Source organism: Hylaeus volcanicus, chromosome 1 (assembly GCF_026283585.1).
Source record: "Hylaeus volcanicus isolate JK05 chromosome 1, UHH_iyHylVolc1.0_haploid, whole genome shotgun sequence".
NCBI classification, from domain to species: domain Eukaryota; kingdom Metazoa; phylum Arthropoda; class Insecta; order Hymenoptera; family Colletidae; genus Hylaeus; species Hylaeus volcanicus.
The window spans coordinates 21,988,864-22,004,353 of record NC_071976.1 but is presented as its reverse complement, the minus strand read 5'-3'; the positions used below and the strand labels follow the sequence as shown (position 1 = coordinate 22,004,353).

Genomic DNA, 15,490 nt, shown 5'->3' with positions numbered 1-15,490 from the left:
TGTAAGCAAGGAGGATAATAATAAGAAGAAATGTGCCCATTGAAAGACGTAGATCGTTTAATGTTAAGCATTTGTAAAAAGGAGCTCATGATCGAATGTATCTTCTTCCTCATTTTTCCTATGCTTCATTGTATCGCAACTTTACGCTCGACTATTGTCATCGAAGATTCTTTTCAATTCAATGAAAGAAGATTTTATTTTATCAATAGCTATTTATTATTTATCAATTAGTCGCAAATATTTTACTTAATTGCATAGCACTTTTAGTATAAATTCTCAAATTCACAATCCCCTAATTGAACATGTACTGAAACCACATTTTATGGAAGAACATAATAATTTATAAGAGAATTTGCGTAGAATTTGAAAAGACTCGCGCTTAAAGAAATACAGAAGATTATACGTCCTAATTCTGAAACGCTCGTAAACAAACTTTCAGAAATGCAATTAACTCGTTGTTTCGTCATGATCAAAGTTCCCGTAACCAAAGCAATTTTTAATTGAATTTAGGACTTATAACTTTCTTTAGACTTGAGAGTTTTTCAATGACGTAAAGAGTAATCTCTATAAGAAGATTGTTGTTCCTTTTTTTATTTGATAATTTTACTTCTAGTTTGCTTTTACTATTTTTCGAAAAAGTCAATGAAGATATGGACTTAGGTATGAAATGTATGTTACGTTAAGGTAGCATTCTAGTTAAAAAAACTTCATTAACGAAAGTTTTAATTCAATTTTTATGATTCTTGTATGAAAAGGTAAACAAGTGTCAGGGCACTCAAAATTAAATCAGTGATGCTTTATTTTTATCTATTGTTACTTCTTCGAGTAATAGCAACAGTAATATACGTATATTATAATGTCATTTTTTTTTACTTATTTGTTCATATTTCGAGATTTGTGTTGTCTGCAAAATTAGCCGATGAAAATTCTAAAATAATTTACCATAATCAACAATATCGTATTCAACGCTTGTCTGTGACATAAAATAATCAGTGACGACTAGATCTTCCAAACAAAAAATATATTCATTGACGTTCGATAGGTTTCATTTAAACATAAATATTTTCAATGAATTTATCGTCCATCTTCGGATGTGTAACAATTGCAATTCAGCCACAACATGGATAACCAAGCAAAGATTCTATTTTTAATTTCAATGACATAGTTTTCAACAACATCTATACTATTTAATCAATTGGAAATAACTAATTGATACACACTTCCATTTTTCGTTATTGCGATATATTAATAATTATTTATTACTATTATACATAAATTATAATTGTGACATATCTAAAGATGACCAGACATATTGTTCGAGAACCTTGAGTTTGAACGGAAGCTGTTGATCGTCAATGAATAAATTTTGTCCGCTTGGAAGACCTATTCTAATGTTTAATACTAACGCACATGTGACGAAAGTTAGTAACGATTGTATTCTATAGGAACCGTCGCTGCACTGCCCTTCATTTCGTACTACGTGTCGTATTAACACGGATATTTTGCAGGAGGGTGATACGGCAGGAGTTAAGACCAGTAGCAAAGAAAAGAGAGAGAGAGAGAGAAAGAGAGAGGGAGTGAGAGCTTAGACAAGTGTGTAAGTGTACCAAAATCAAAACAAGCTAGCTACGAACGTTACCTAATTTACCCTTTATTAAAAATATGTTTCGTACTTTTTCTTACTTCTTATCTCTTTTTAATATCATTCCTTGTACTTCTTCTAACTTTTGGGATACCTTAATATATTACATTACTTATCTTTGTTGTATTTATTATTATCATAATTATTATACATTTTCTTCAATTTCGATTTTCACTTTTCGTACTTGTATACGTTTTCTGCGTGGAGAAAAATATCAGCATTGCCAAACGTTGTCGTGACGACGAGGTATTACGATAAACCGACCGGAAGCAGCAAGAGATGTCGATCTTGGGATTGGCCGCACTTATTACTTGTTGATTTAAAGTAATATCTTATTGCTACTATTTTTCTCCGCATACACCCAGCTGGATGAACTCGTGTCACTTAAGGGGATCATGGATCGCCTTTCCTAGTCTCGCGCAATTAATGAACAAGAGAGACTCCAAGGAGGGGCGACAGAAATGGGCATAATTCTCATGTACGCGCTAATTTTAAATAACGGATAAGGAATAATAATGAAAGAAATCTTGATTCAATAATTGGTCAAAGCAGGTGTAGAAATTATTTCTTTACCTTCACATCTAATTATTTATACCTTTAGTTTAATAATTATTTATCTACTATGTTTTCATTATATCATCGTATGTGCTTTCTTGAAATGTGTCTCAGGAAAGATTAGAAGTTTGATGATTTTTTTCTAATAAATAAATTGTAAGTTTACTTCAGGAAAGCGCAGAATTAATTTCTACACCTAGTAAATTACTAAATTACACTTTGCATTGAACGTATCGAAACTCATTCGAATAAATACAATAGTTGCGAATAAATTTTTATAGAAAATTTTGTATTCGTCATCCATTCAAAATTCTGCCCGTGTCTGAAAGGAAGTCCATGTTCCCTTGAAGCGACGCGCATTCATCGAGCTGAGTGTACGAACATACAGCTGTTCTCTCTTTCGTCCTCATTATTTTCTTGTCTTGCTCAAATTATCCATACTCGACGAAACTATCTCTAACAAGCCGTTGAAAATCGGTGCGAGTATAGAATTTCTCGTGCGTTGTTAAAAACATATACGTGGAAAACAGGTTTTGTTTGCGACACATCGCTCCTTGTTTCGATGAATATATTGATATTTTCATACGCGTGTGTTCTGACGTTACGAGCGAGCGAACTGCTGTTTATTATTTTTACTAGAAGTACTGTATCGAATTGGTAGTTTTGTTTGGCCATCTTCTATATACGTGTATGTATACATGTACTGTGTGCATACGATAGAACGTAGTATGAACGTGTCTAGCGGCGTCGTTCGAATCTCGTTAAAAGTAATTTTCTGTGTTGTAAAGTTTTATACTAGAATATGTACGCAGAGGTTTCGATATGCATGACCGTCTGTTATCCCTTGTTTGATAGAGATTTGGATACGAGGCGTTCGAAATTATCTAGCGGAACTGTAAGAAACGATAAACAGACATTAAAGAAATACCTGGAAGGAAGAGAGAAGAGTTGTAAATTGAGCAATTTTCCCTTCACTTTTGATACTTTTTATTTGATTTCAATATTTTCACCTATATTTTTCTGCAGTTTGGTTAGAAATGAGAAACTGGGCTAATATGTCCTTCGCAAGAAGTACTGTACGTATCCGCAAATCCTTCCGATTGTAAGTAATACAGCGAAACGTTTAGCGCAATATTTAGCAACTTGTGTGACATTTCTCACGTTCCATAGTATCATCTTGTTAATATACTACATGTTACTCTTTTCCTTATATCACGTGCACTTTTCTTTACGTGCACACTCTTCCGTGAAGCTCTTGTTTAAATCTTGTCTCTGCAAACGTTAATCTTCAGATCGTTTAATTATTCAGCAATTTTAGGTTAATCGTACACGGTTTGCCTGACTGTAGAATAGGTTTATCTTATACATACCATAAAATAAAAGTTATGGATACTCGATATCACGGTTGATATTCGTATCTTATTATATATCTGTGTATATACATACAAGATGTAAAATATAAAATATACATGTGTGTACGTATTACGTACGAGATGTTCCACTGCTCTCGTTACATGCCATTTTCTGAAGAACTAATTAAAGAATTCATATGAACCATTATACCAAGCATTATACATCATTTTATTTTTGTTTCCCACGTATTTGTTATAAAACAGATTGATATTATACATTTAAAGAGGTAATGCGAATATGAAGGGTTTAGAGATATGAAATGACGTTCATTGAATGTTTTATGATGTATTGAATGTTCGTCAGAGTATATATGTATACGTACATACACACATGTTTGGAAGGACTGTCAATTGAACACCGAAAGACACGATTGCCAATAGTTGATGATGCATTAGTCCGCAGATCTGCATGATTACCTACTTTTTACGAAAAATTCAGTAGACATGTGAAGACCAAAAGTATTAGAATACATTGAAAAGAATTTGAAAAGCATTACTTATAAAGTGAAAAATGTTACCCTTTACGATGAACACTCGTACTGTAGTATACCAATAATAATGCTGAACATGCTATTTCAAGAACTGTTTAACCATCTACTAAAATATTACGTATAAAAATACGTATATGAAAATACGTCGAGATAAACTAAATATTGCCTTGTAATTATAAAGAAAATTTTACATATTAAACACCATATATTTAAAAAAAAAAAATAGACATCAAATATTTTTATATTTAGTGTTTACAAGAAACTTCCTTGATATACATTACATCTTGACTTCTCCTTGGCATACTCTAAATACATTCTTTAATATTAATCGAATTCTTCATCGTAGTGCCAAATCTTACTCTTATAAGTTTTGTTCTGTTTGGGATAGTTTTATTAGCAAATCTACATCCTTCTTAACAAAATTAACCCCGTTCAGAATACCTTTTATGTGTAACTATAATTTAGCCATTCATTAGAGTTATCATACAAGCTGACTGGAATGAAACTGAAAAAGGTACTCGAAAGAAGTGATTTACGTCTTAAATTCTATGTTCATCTGTACATCACGCTTTGAAGTCGTCCATGCTAGATATAAAGACACGACCAGCCTCGAAATAATTGTGTTCTGTAAGCGTCATTGTCATTGCAAAATAGGGGCTGTTACCACGGACAATGACTTAAGCGTTCCTCGAGTTCCGCAAAACGGATAACAATTACCGTGCAACAATTGCCAAGTGCGGAGCCGGTAAAGCATTCCTAGAGAGAGGAGAGAGAGGAGAGAGGGAGGAGAGAGAGAGAGAGAGAGAGAGAGAGGGGATGGGAAGGTAACTTTTATCTTTTCATACCGGTCGATACAACGCTTTAACGGGCCAACGGAAAGTTGTAAATACAGCATCAGCCTGCGAGCTAATTATTCAAATATCAGTAGATACTCGAAAGTAAAATAAAAAAGAGGAGACAGACAGAGGGGCAGCCGATGTCCACTTAGGTACTGCTAGCATGAATTTACTCAGGAGCACTGTGGCGCTCCGCGGAGGTAACTAGTGCCAACGAAACTTCAAGTATCTACGTTATTTAAGGAGGTACGAGATACGTATATCCATTCGAGTTCCATCGTCGACCATTAGAGATTCCATTCGCCATAAAATGGAGAAAAGTGGAAACTTCCTTTTCGGGAGCAACGGAAAAGGAGGGAAGATATTGCGAAAGTCCAACATCGTTGTCCCTACCTTTTTTTTTTCCCATTCTAACTCAGGTGTTTTCCACCCTTTCACCGTTCCTTCTCCTTCCCCCTTTTCCCGTGCATTTCCACCTATTACTTTTTTCCCCTCTTCCCTAGCGTTTTCCTTTTTCCTTGACCTCGACCCGCGTGTCGCTCCATTCAGGGACCCTCGAATTTCTTGTTGATCTTTCGTCTCCTCGGGTGAACCGAGAACGGGCAGCGAATTATCAAGGATTCGCGGAAGTAAAAAGTTGCTAGATCCACGCGATAAATCTCGTTACCCGATCGCCAAGTTGTTCCCGGCCAGATAAGAATAAAGTTTCACCGAGCATGACCAGGCCTGCCATTGATCGAGTGTGTAGAACTTCGATTTAGCCACGTTCGTGTAATCAGCTACCTAATGAGCCGAGCACGAAGCTACATGCTCTATCCGTAATGGCGAGCTTTATGCCGAGTATGTCCAAACCACCACCCATAAATCACGGAGCACCTTCCCTGCGACACGGTAAATCGAAAGGTTCAATAAATATAGACCTAGATAGATTTCCTTAAGCGAGATATATCCGTCTTTGATACTTGGGCGCGCGCGACCGAAATATAGGTCACTTATTGAAAGATGATAGAAGAGGGGAAATGACGCAGGAAATTTTGACGTCGCGAGGTGTCACTTACCTTCGCCATTGAATTTTCCATGACTATTTGGAAGACGTGCGTCTGAAAGCAATGCTGCGAGAAGAAAACGGTATTAGCGTGGCATTTAATACCATGTATACGTCATGATACTGTTAGATATTACCTTGCGCATCGATACACGTTTGAACACTGTTCACGTTTGTTTTATTGTTGTATTAAGTGTAGAAATTAACTCTGAACCTTTACATTCAATCGTTTATAACTATAGTTTAAGTAAAAATATTTATTCGACATTTGATTACGTTACATTGCCAATCTCTTAAGTTCTCAACCTGATTTTCATTATAATTAATCTAGTCCCAACTTGAGACAAGATGATCAATACAATTTATTTATTTTTAAACTGAACCTCTGATTTCGACATCGCCTTTATTTCATTTAACAATTCAAGTGGGTACTACAGATACAAAAATATATTAAACATTTACGTTACTTGTTAATATGTACACATAATGTACATATAATATACGCATTCACGCACACAGTTTCAAACGATTACGGTTTTAAACGATAACTGATTAGAAATCTCTTAAAAGCCAATAAACTTTCAGCGAGAATAAGTCCCGATAAAATTTTTTATCCCATATCGTTACTCTTTCTATTTAAGGCATCCTCTTGAGCGAGCCGATATCATCTTCGCAATCTTTCTCCTTTTAAAGCTGATTTTCATTCACGAAGACCTGCCAGTATGAAACCTCCGTGATAGTATGGATCTATAGTAACCCCTCAATTTTTCAGCCAAGCATAACCGATGTAACTCCTTCAAAGCTTCCCTGCCATTTTTTTGAATACCTAGATAATTTCATATGAATACTGATTTTTCGTATTTTACCTCTCCTTACCTGGAATACTAAAAGGTTTATTCGCAAAAATAAATTTTCCTTCCTGCATACTAATTGTGGAACTTGTTATATAATAATCGAAGAAATCTATTAATTGTTCAGAGAATTAAAGAAATACCATGACATGGAATCTGAATAAAATTTTAATAATAGATTAGACGAAAATTTAAATCACAAAGTATATTAAAACCAAAATTTAAATTAAAGTGTACATTATAAATTGGATAATATTTAAGAAGTCCTAAAAATAATTTGCACATTTCTCCATTCTTACCACACAAAGAATTGTATACACATGTATACTAGGCGTGCATGAGAGATAAGAGTACATAGTATCAGTTGTTGGTTTAATGCATGTTAGTGCTAAATAAATACAATTTATGCACTTCGTAATAATTTAAAAAATTTTTTTAAATTTCCATAACAATTACTTAAAACGATTAGAAGTATATTAAATCTCATTTTCTAATTAGTTACTCGAAATAGTGTCGTTTATTGAAAATGAAGACAATAAAACAGAAGAACGTACTTATGTTATTATTCTTTAAAAAATTCCACTTAATTTGGCGCTCGCAAAATAATTTTATTACTCAGAATATAGTAGAAGCTAGTTTCAATATTATCATTATTATGCTTTCAAAGATAGCAACAAAGGGTTCAATCTTCAAAAAGCCCTTTCGTTGGTCTCTGTAGGTAAAAAGAATACATGTCTTTTAATTTTGTCTATTCTGCTTTGCGAAGTTTCAGCAGAATTGACTCTGTGCACGTCACTGTAGATCCTTATAAGTTAAGAACTTTTATTAAAAAGTTTCGCCTACAAAAAACTGGAATATACTATCCGATTCTTTAACTCTATCTCTAGATGATAGCAAAATTCCATTGCAACTTAAAACTTACAAATTTATTAGAATTTAATACATCCTGTAATTTTCAAATATAGAATCCTTATTACCAATAATACAAAAGTAATTTATTGCATACTACTCAGACGTAGAAGAAAAAGTATTATAAACATTTATTGTTATGTGTAATTAAAATAATAGATTCCAATTCACTTCGTAGAATTTCTGTAAGTAAATTACTCTATAATCGTTTCAATTCTATCGCAGCAATCAGCATTAAGCTAAACAAGAAAAGAAATATTTTTTAAGAAAAGCATTCTTTCATATTCTTTGTTTAAAAGGAACCTTCATAGCCAATAAAATATGACGTAAATCTGTCTCTTTAACAAAAAATTCTTCAGAAACTACTAACGGCTCTAATTGTAAGATGAATCTACTTAATATTTCGAGAAAAAAATTAATCAATATTCGATTCGCAGAAAGTATGCTGAAAGAATGCTTCGAACGACGACACGTAATTGCAATTTGCATCGCTTTAAATTCTAGCTGCTTCGACGTACACCTTTTAATAAATAATCCCTCGCTACAAGCGACGGAAATAATCAAATGGATGATTTTCCCCGTTAACCTCCAGTGTCCTCGAAACAAGCGCAGCTTTGACATTCGGTATTCGTCAGCATCGATCGTTCGTGAGCTAGGTTCGGGGCCTCGTAAAAAGGCAACAATAATTTCCTGGACACGAGAGAAAAATCGATGTTATAGTAGCTACGTAAGCGTTTTAGCGGGAAGAAAATTTTTTAAAGCGAACCGATAACGCACGCGGAACGACATTCCAAGAATACTAAGAATAACGTTCAGGGGGGCAATAAAGAGATAATGCCGAGCTTTCAGAAACGAAGAGAACGTCCCCCTGGTAAGTTCTTAACGGGACGTTTCGACGTCCTGAGAACCTTCTATCCTCGAACGAGGCAATTACAGGCCGTGGTTTACCGGTCGCGTTTACACCCGTAGCCTGCTACCTTAGTATAGGCTAAGCCCCCGTGCGATCGTAAACTTAGCTGACGGGGTTCAACCTCTTTGGCATTGCCGTTCGATATCTCGAACAGTAGAAGCCTGCTGCACAGAGTTCTGCGTCGTCAAACCTAACCCCTTTCCCGGTATCGGTAGAGCTAAGACGAAAGACCAGACAGACTAACCGAGAAAGTCTATCGCGTTAAAACGACCATCTAGTCATGGTATGATTAAGGGAGATCTATAGTTTTATTGAAAAACTTCAAGGAACCCCTACGAAATTTGTATCGATAATAATAAATTTATTGTTTCTTTATTGCTTTCGTTTAAATTGATTGAAAAGGTGTATCATTATATTATGACCCTTAAATTACTATGCAGGGTGAGTCTTATAACGTGACGGCCTCAAATAAATCGTAAGATATTTGTTGTACGAGAAAATATTTCAAACGAAAGTTGCATGGTATCTAGGGGGGTATACAGTGCTGTAATCTGGTTTTCATTACCTTACTTTTTTATTGAGATATTAGGGTTACCTTCAGTTTTTTAAACGGAATGTCTAATATTTTTTTTCGAATTTGGATAAATCATCAAATTTTGCGTAAAAAAATATTACATGAAGTGGGACTTCAAATAAATAATTACTGAGATATTTATAAAAGAAGTTTATGGGCAATAGCTGCTAAGGTTGAAGTACGACATCCTTCATTATTCATAACTTTGTGATACCTTTTTAACCGACTTCGAAAAGGAGGAGGTTACTCAATTCAACATGTATATATTTTTTTTTTTTACGATTCTGTACATTAAAATTGCCATGTTCTTTGAGTTTTCGAGTAAGCCTTAAGAAGGTAGAATACGATGGGTGATTTCGATCAGGATACTCAGCTTGGTACAAGATCTTAGCTCTTATAGCATTTTCTTCCCACGCACCATAAACAATTATCATAACGTTGTTTCACTGTTACTGAACATCGTAATAAAAATGTAGCACCTTTCTCAATACGACTTTAATGCTTACCGAGATACTAAATAGGCATTTCGTGTTGATGATTATAAATATTTAACAGGGAACTTGTTTACAGACATGACCTACCGACGTGAATAAAGTCCTGGTAAGAATCACGTTGGCTAAGCGTATTTCATAATAGAAGATTATTAATTTGAAGATATCTCAGTAATTATTTATTTGAAGTCCCACTTCATGTAATACTTTTTTACGCAAAATTTGATGATTTATCTGAATTCGAAAAAAAAATATTAGATATTCCATTTGAAAAACTGAAGGTGACCTTGATATCTCAATAAAAAAGTAAGGTAATAAAGAGCAGATTACATCAATGTATGTCCCCCTAGATACTATGCAACTTTTGTTTCAAACATTTTGTCGTACAACGAATACCTTATGAGTTATTTGAGGTCGTCACATTATAAGACTCACCCTGTATAACTATGTATAATCCTTAAGTAAACTATCGTTAACCTGTTTGTAAATTTTTTAAATAAATAAACGTACTCTTATGAGGCAAATTGTATATACACATTTAAACTAATTTCTTTACTCTTGTATTATATTAATATTTATTTATTATTGTTATAAGTAAATTGCAATTGTTACATATTTAAAAGTTACCAGTTGGTTAAAAACGTTTTAATCGAATCTAACTCCTAGGAATTATAGAAGTTTCGCTAATATCCCGTAAAGTACACCTTTTTATCACAGAAGTAAACCCACGTTATATCTTGATGAAACAATCTCCAGAAAACAATGATTGGCTGTTTGGTAAACTAGCTTAAAATCCACTTACAAACGATTACAAACTATGGTCAGAGTTTGAGAGCGTAAACGTCAAAGCGTCTGATAGGAAATTAGAATGCCTAATGAACGACCTGACAAAAGCAGCTTCCGAAATAACTCTGAAGACTGTGCGTGCTACAATTGCCAATTGACCACTTCGTTAGCAAGTCTGGATCATTACAAAGGAGGCCATTTTGAATAATACCGTTATATTTCTTTCTTAATGATATACGAAGTCGTTCACGATCCTCTAAGGGTAAAGTTTATCAGAACGTTATCGACCTTCTTAGATTTAAAAACTATTTGTCGTTGTATAATTATTAATTACTTCAGTATCTAAGTCAGTTTTTTAAATTAAAAACTAGTCCTCTCATGAGACATAAAACAATCATAGGCTTAACTCTATACAAAGAACATTACTCTTGAAATTCTAATCTGCCAGTCGGTTCTTCACACCGAGAGAATTCTGCTTTGTGTTGAATTCAATTCTCAATCTTTTGAAATCAAGTGTTTGATCTTGCACGAACTAAGAAGTAAGAAAAACCGTTGCGCAACTGAGATCCTCGAGCAACGATAATTAAGCAGTTGCATGTTCTCTTTCTCTTTTAATATGTACTTGTAAAAACTGTACGTTCCAGTTGCAAGACGAGCTTGTGTTTTTGCTCTTTTTGCTTCTGCATTGAAAAATAAATCATGAAAAAGGTTGCTGTTTGAGCGCAGTATAAACTCTATAAACAGTATGAAGATTTATTTCATTTTCATTTGATTTATTCTATTTATTGCTGCGTGATTAAACAAAATGTAAAAATAAAAAGGAAGAAAATAATATAAAATATGTAAAGTATCGATTAGATATCAACAATTTCACAACCTTGACTAATTTTGCTTACTCTCTTATCCAGAAAAAATTATTAAAGTATTATTTTATGGGCATGGAGTATTATACGTATTACTAGGTAAGATTAGTAGAGCGGACAACTGTATTTAATTTTGCGTTATGGTGTTTTTTAATCGTCTGGAATACGTAACACGTAACGGGCAAAATGTTGATTGCTAGCACGCACGCCCCAATACGAATCAATTGTTTTTACTCGACAATGATACTGTCGCACAAAAGAAAAATTGCGGGCGAGCGATGCTTTAGTTAAAATATCGATCTGTCTGTAACATTGCTTCGGCTGCGGTAAGAACTCGAAACACGTAAAAAGCTACTGCTGTTCTGATAAAAAGCACAAGTTTCGGAGAACTTTCGTTAATTTGAAGTTTTGCTGACCAGCAACTAGGTTCATTGAATTCGTTTGTATTCGAAGTGAATATGATATTTAAGTACAAAGTAAATAGCGAGACTGTTCACACGATTTATTTTTATAAAAGGTTTATCAGCTACGATTCTTGATAGCTAATGTGTTTTAGGAAACCTGGGTAAATTTTAATTGTAATAAAAATAAGTATAAGAAATAAGAACTACCATTAACCATTAATGTCAATCTCAAGTGTTGAACACTTAGAAATATTTCGTAGTTTGAATCTTTAGTAAAACGTAGCTGTTGAAATCATTACATTTATGGATAAATATTTGTAGCTTTTACTACCACGAATTAGTTTAAACGGTTTTCTAGTTTTTATTATAACTCATTGTATATAGTACTCATTTTAATTGTATATTACCTTATACAGCTTTACTATTGTTCTTAATTGTTATGCGAGTATTGACAAATGAGAGTAATAAGAACAGTTTAATTTCGTTTATGAATAGACACCAATTTTTTTCATCAAATTCGAACTGCATGTATCACATTATAACTCATTATTCTAAGAAATCATTTAGCTATTAAGATTATGTGCTTCAATAATTGCTGTAAATATATATTTCAGAGATATATGTACATCGAACTATGTATAAATTTAATGTAAGTAAAATGAAGAGGAACAAAATTTAGTACTGGCACACTGACATATTGATTTAACGTCGAACATATCGGATTTTACCGTGCAGGAAACAATGTGGATACGAAAACATCGGATAATCATCTCATGCAAAGTGATAACATCAAAATGAAGTACAAATATTAACAATGCCCAAGTCGTCCTTACATGAAATATAAATCTGATTAATTCTTTATCATCTGTTGAATCTGTTCATCGTTCGTAGTAATTTATTATGCTAGAGCATACATTATTAAACCTTCATAAAATTTTGTTAAAATATTCATCAATTGACCACCAAGAACAGAACTTCTGATCATCTCCTAAACTATGACAAGACGATAAAATACTTCATACTTTAAATTTAATAAGTAAATATGAGACATACAGTGAGACATTTTCTTAATATAGTACTATAGTCACGCTTTTTTAGAATTTTCAAAATTAGCAAAATTCGTTTAACTAGGAAGCATGTATCCATTTGTCTTTTCCATGTTGTGGTCAAGGTTATTAATCTAATGGGTTTTATTAAAACTAAATGACGCAGTAAAATGACGCATTATCTTCGAGAATCAAGGAAGTTTATTTTACAGTTTATACTCGTTTCTTTTTCATAAAGAATGACTTCCTCACCAGTTGCGCCATCATTTATCAAATATAACATTTAACATTTGTTCGTATCGTGACAAACGAAAGAGGTTATCAAGTGCTCTGTTTCTGGCGAGCAACCCTATAGAATGACATCGAAATTCCTATTTCACGACGATATATTTTTGAGAAAAATAAAGTCAACAATTTGTATTAATGTTTTGCTGAAAGTATTTCATAGCTCGCATATAATTAATACATTTCTGAGGTTAAATTGTTCTTATGTACGTCGAATGAAGGTTATTAATGATCAAAGTACAAGCTAACTTTGTAAAGATAAAGCGGTTCAGCGGTTTTGACCGGTTCACTGAACAACAGAGATATTAATTATACATCCCATTATTTACCAGCTGTGGCAAATGAAAATTAAGGCACAAAGTTGTTAATATTTCGTGAAAGTACGTACCGTGCTTGCAGTTTGACACATAATTTATTTACAATTTCACAATTAGACTTTACAGTATGGCAAAGTTGCACTTCATTAATTTTGTCGCTTTCTAGATTTACGTAAGTGTAACGTGGACGAGAATTAAAAAAATTTTTTAAATTATGGATTTGATAGAACACTTCCTAACAACAGAATCTAATGTCCTCATATTTAAAATAAACTAATTTTTTACTTGTACTCTCTTAACCTTTTAAATTGAATGCCTCTAATACATTTTTCAAATGAAAACTTGTAACTCGTCTAAAACCACGTTGCTCTGCGAGTTAGTTTAAAACTAGATCAATTACTCTTGAAGCTGTTGAACAATACAAGTATGATAAATATTTATCATTGACCATGAATATTAGCCAACAAAGAAATATTTCTTAATAAGTATGCCAGTATGAATGAAATATAAACGAGAAATACGTTAATAATTTGTATTAAAATCAGTTAATGCTAAAGGATAATAATAATCCACAAATATTGGACAATGATAACAGTGGATCACCCTTTTTCTGTTTTCTGTTTACAGCGAATGCGAAGCCGTTGACTTTCGATGAAGTGTACAATCAAAGTAGTCCGACAAACTGCACGGTGTACTGCGGTGGACTAACTAATGGTCTAACAGAAGAACTAATGCAAAAGACCTTTTCGCCTTTCGGATCCATCCAAGAGATTCGTGTATTCAAGGACAAGGGATACGCTTTCATCAGGTAAACAGTTTTACCACTACTTCCTTTGTTATAAATAAATTGTCACGAATTGAAATATCTTCGAATGATCAAAACGACAAACGAAGCTGTTTTTATAAACACTTAGAATGGACCAAGAACCAAGTACAAAAAAGTCATAGCTGAACCTTCATTTGCAAACGAATCCTATATAAAAATCCTCAGCTCCTATATAAAAACGTGCTGAGAAAGGGGTGGCATTGTTAACGAATCAGTATCCAAAATGATCATCATAGTGGAGCACAGGCAAATTCAGCTGAAGTTGTTACATATTTGTTGAATTTAGCGATCATTTGTATCACGCCGTGTATTTGTGACACTGCAGTAGGCGCTAAGGATGAAAGGAAGGCGCCATGAATGCGGATGGTCAGCAGAAGTGTGAAACTGCTGCGCCAATAAATCAATGTGTGGACCTTGACTTCTTGCTTAGCTTATCGATTGATTCATAAATTTTTGTCTGAATGCTTCTCAAAAATAGCACGTCCTATCGTCGACATAGATACAGACTCGGATTACAAACTATCGCAACAAATTTTACAATCGACAATCACACGATTGCAGTATTTCAATAATACCATAATAATTTCATAACATACTCAATTATAACAATAGAAAGTAAAAAGATATCGAAGATTATATAGTTGAATCTCTTAGATTATACATATATCGTACTCAATACACGATAATTAATCGGATACTTTCCCGAAGTAAATTCTAAAGTAGGAGGAATTTCACTATAGCAAGCATCTTGAAAAGTTCAACAATTATTCCAGCGAACTGTTCGCCTGTGAAATGCGCAGACACTCAACCGAGGCGTACGATTCTTCTGGAACTTATTAATTTCGAAAGTTTGTTCGCTCGATTGTGTATCCTGTCGATCTCTCGATCGACGATGTCCCCCTGGACTATGCCGCATTGTTGTCGAAATGCCGCGATGATATACGTCACGTATAATATCTCTTCGAGATGTCACAGCGAACGGGTGGTCCCTAAGGTGAACGAGGAGCGAAGTACGTAGCAGATACAGATCATCGCGCGGAAGAAAGCGAGCAAAATGAGAAGTTTTGTTGATCAATGAGAAAGTTCTCACTTCTCACGTACAAATAAAGCAAGTTTGAGAAAATTAATTCTTCACACTGGCCATCCAACGGGATAGAACTCTAAAGATTACTCGGTTTAATTGCTAGGCATTTTGAAGACGTCTCGCGTAGAAATGCTTTCGTATAAACTATAAAAAATGTCGACAG

At 33.7% G+C, this 15,490-nt stretch overlaps 1 protein-coding gene across 6 annotated transcripts in view; it reads left to right on the top strand.

Annotated features, from left to right (window-relative positions):
• Nucleotides 1–15,490, top strand: part of LOC128881777 (nucleolysin TIAR) — a 504,665-nt gene that overhangs the window by 472,029 nt on the left and 17,146 nt on the right. For all 6 annotated transcript variants that reach the window (XM_054133116.1, XM_054133088.1, XM_054133097.1 and 3 more), the window contains one exon: nucleotides 14,045–14,225. In XM_054133116.1, coding sequence (XP_053989091.1) covers nucleotides 14,045–14,225 — 181 coding nt within the window. The remainder of the gene's footprint in view (nucleotides 1–14,044; nucleotides 14,226–15,490) is intronic.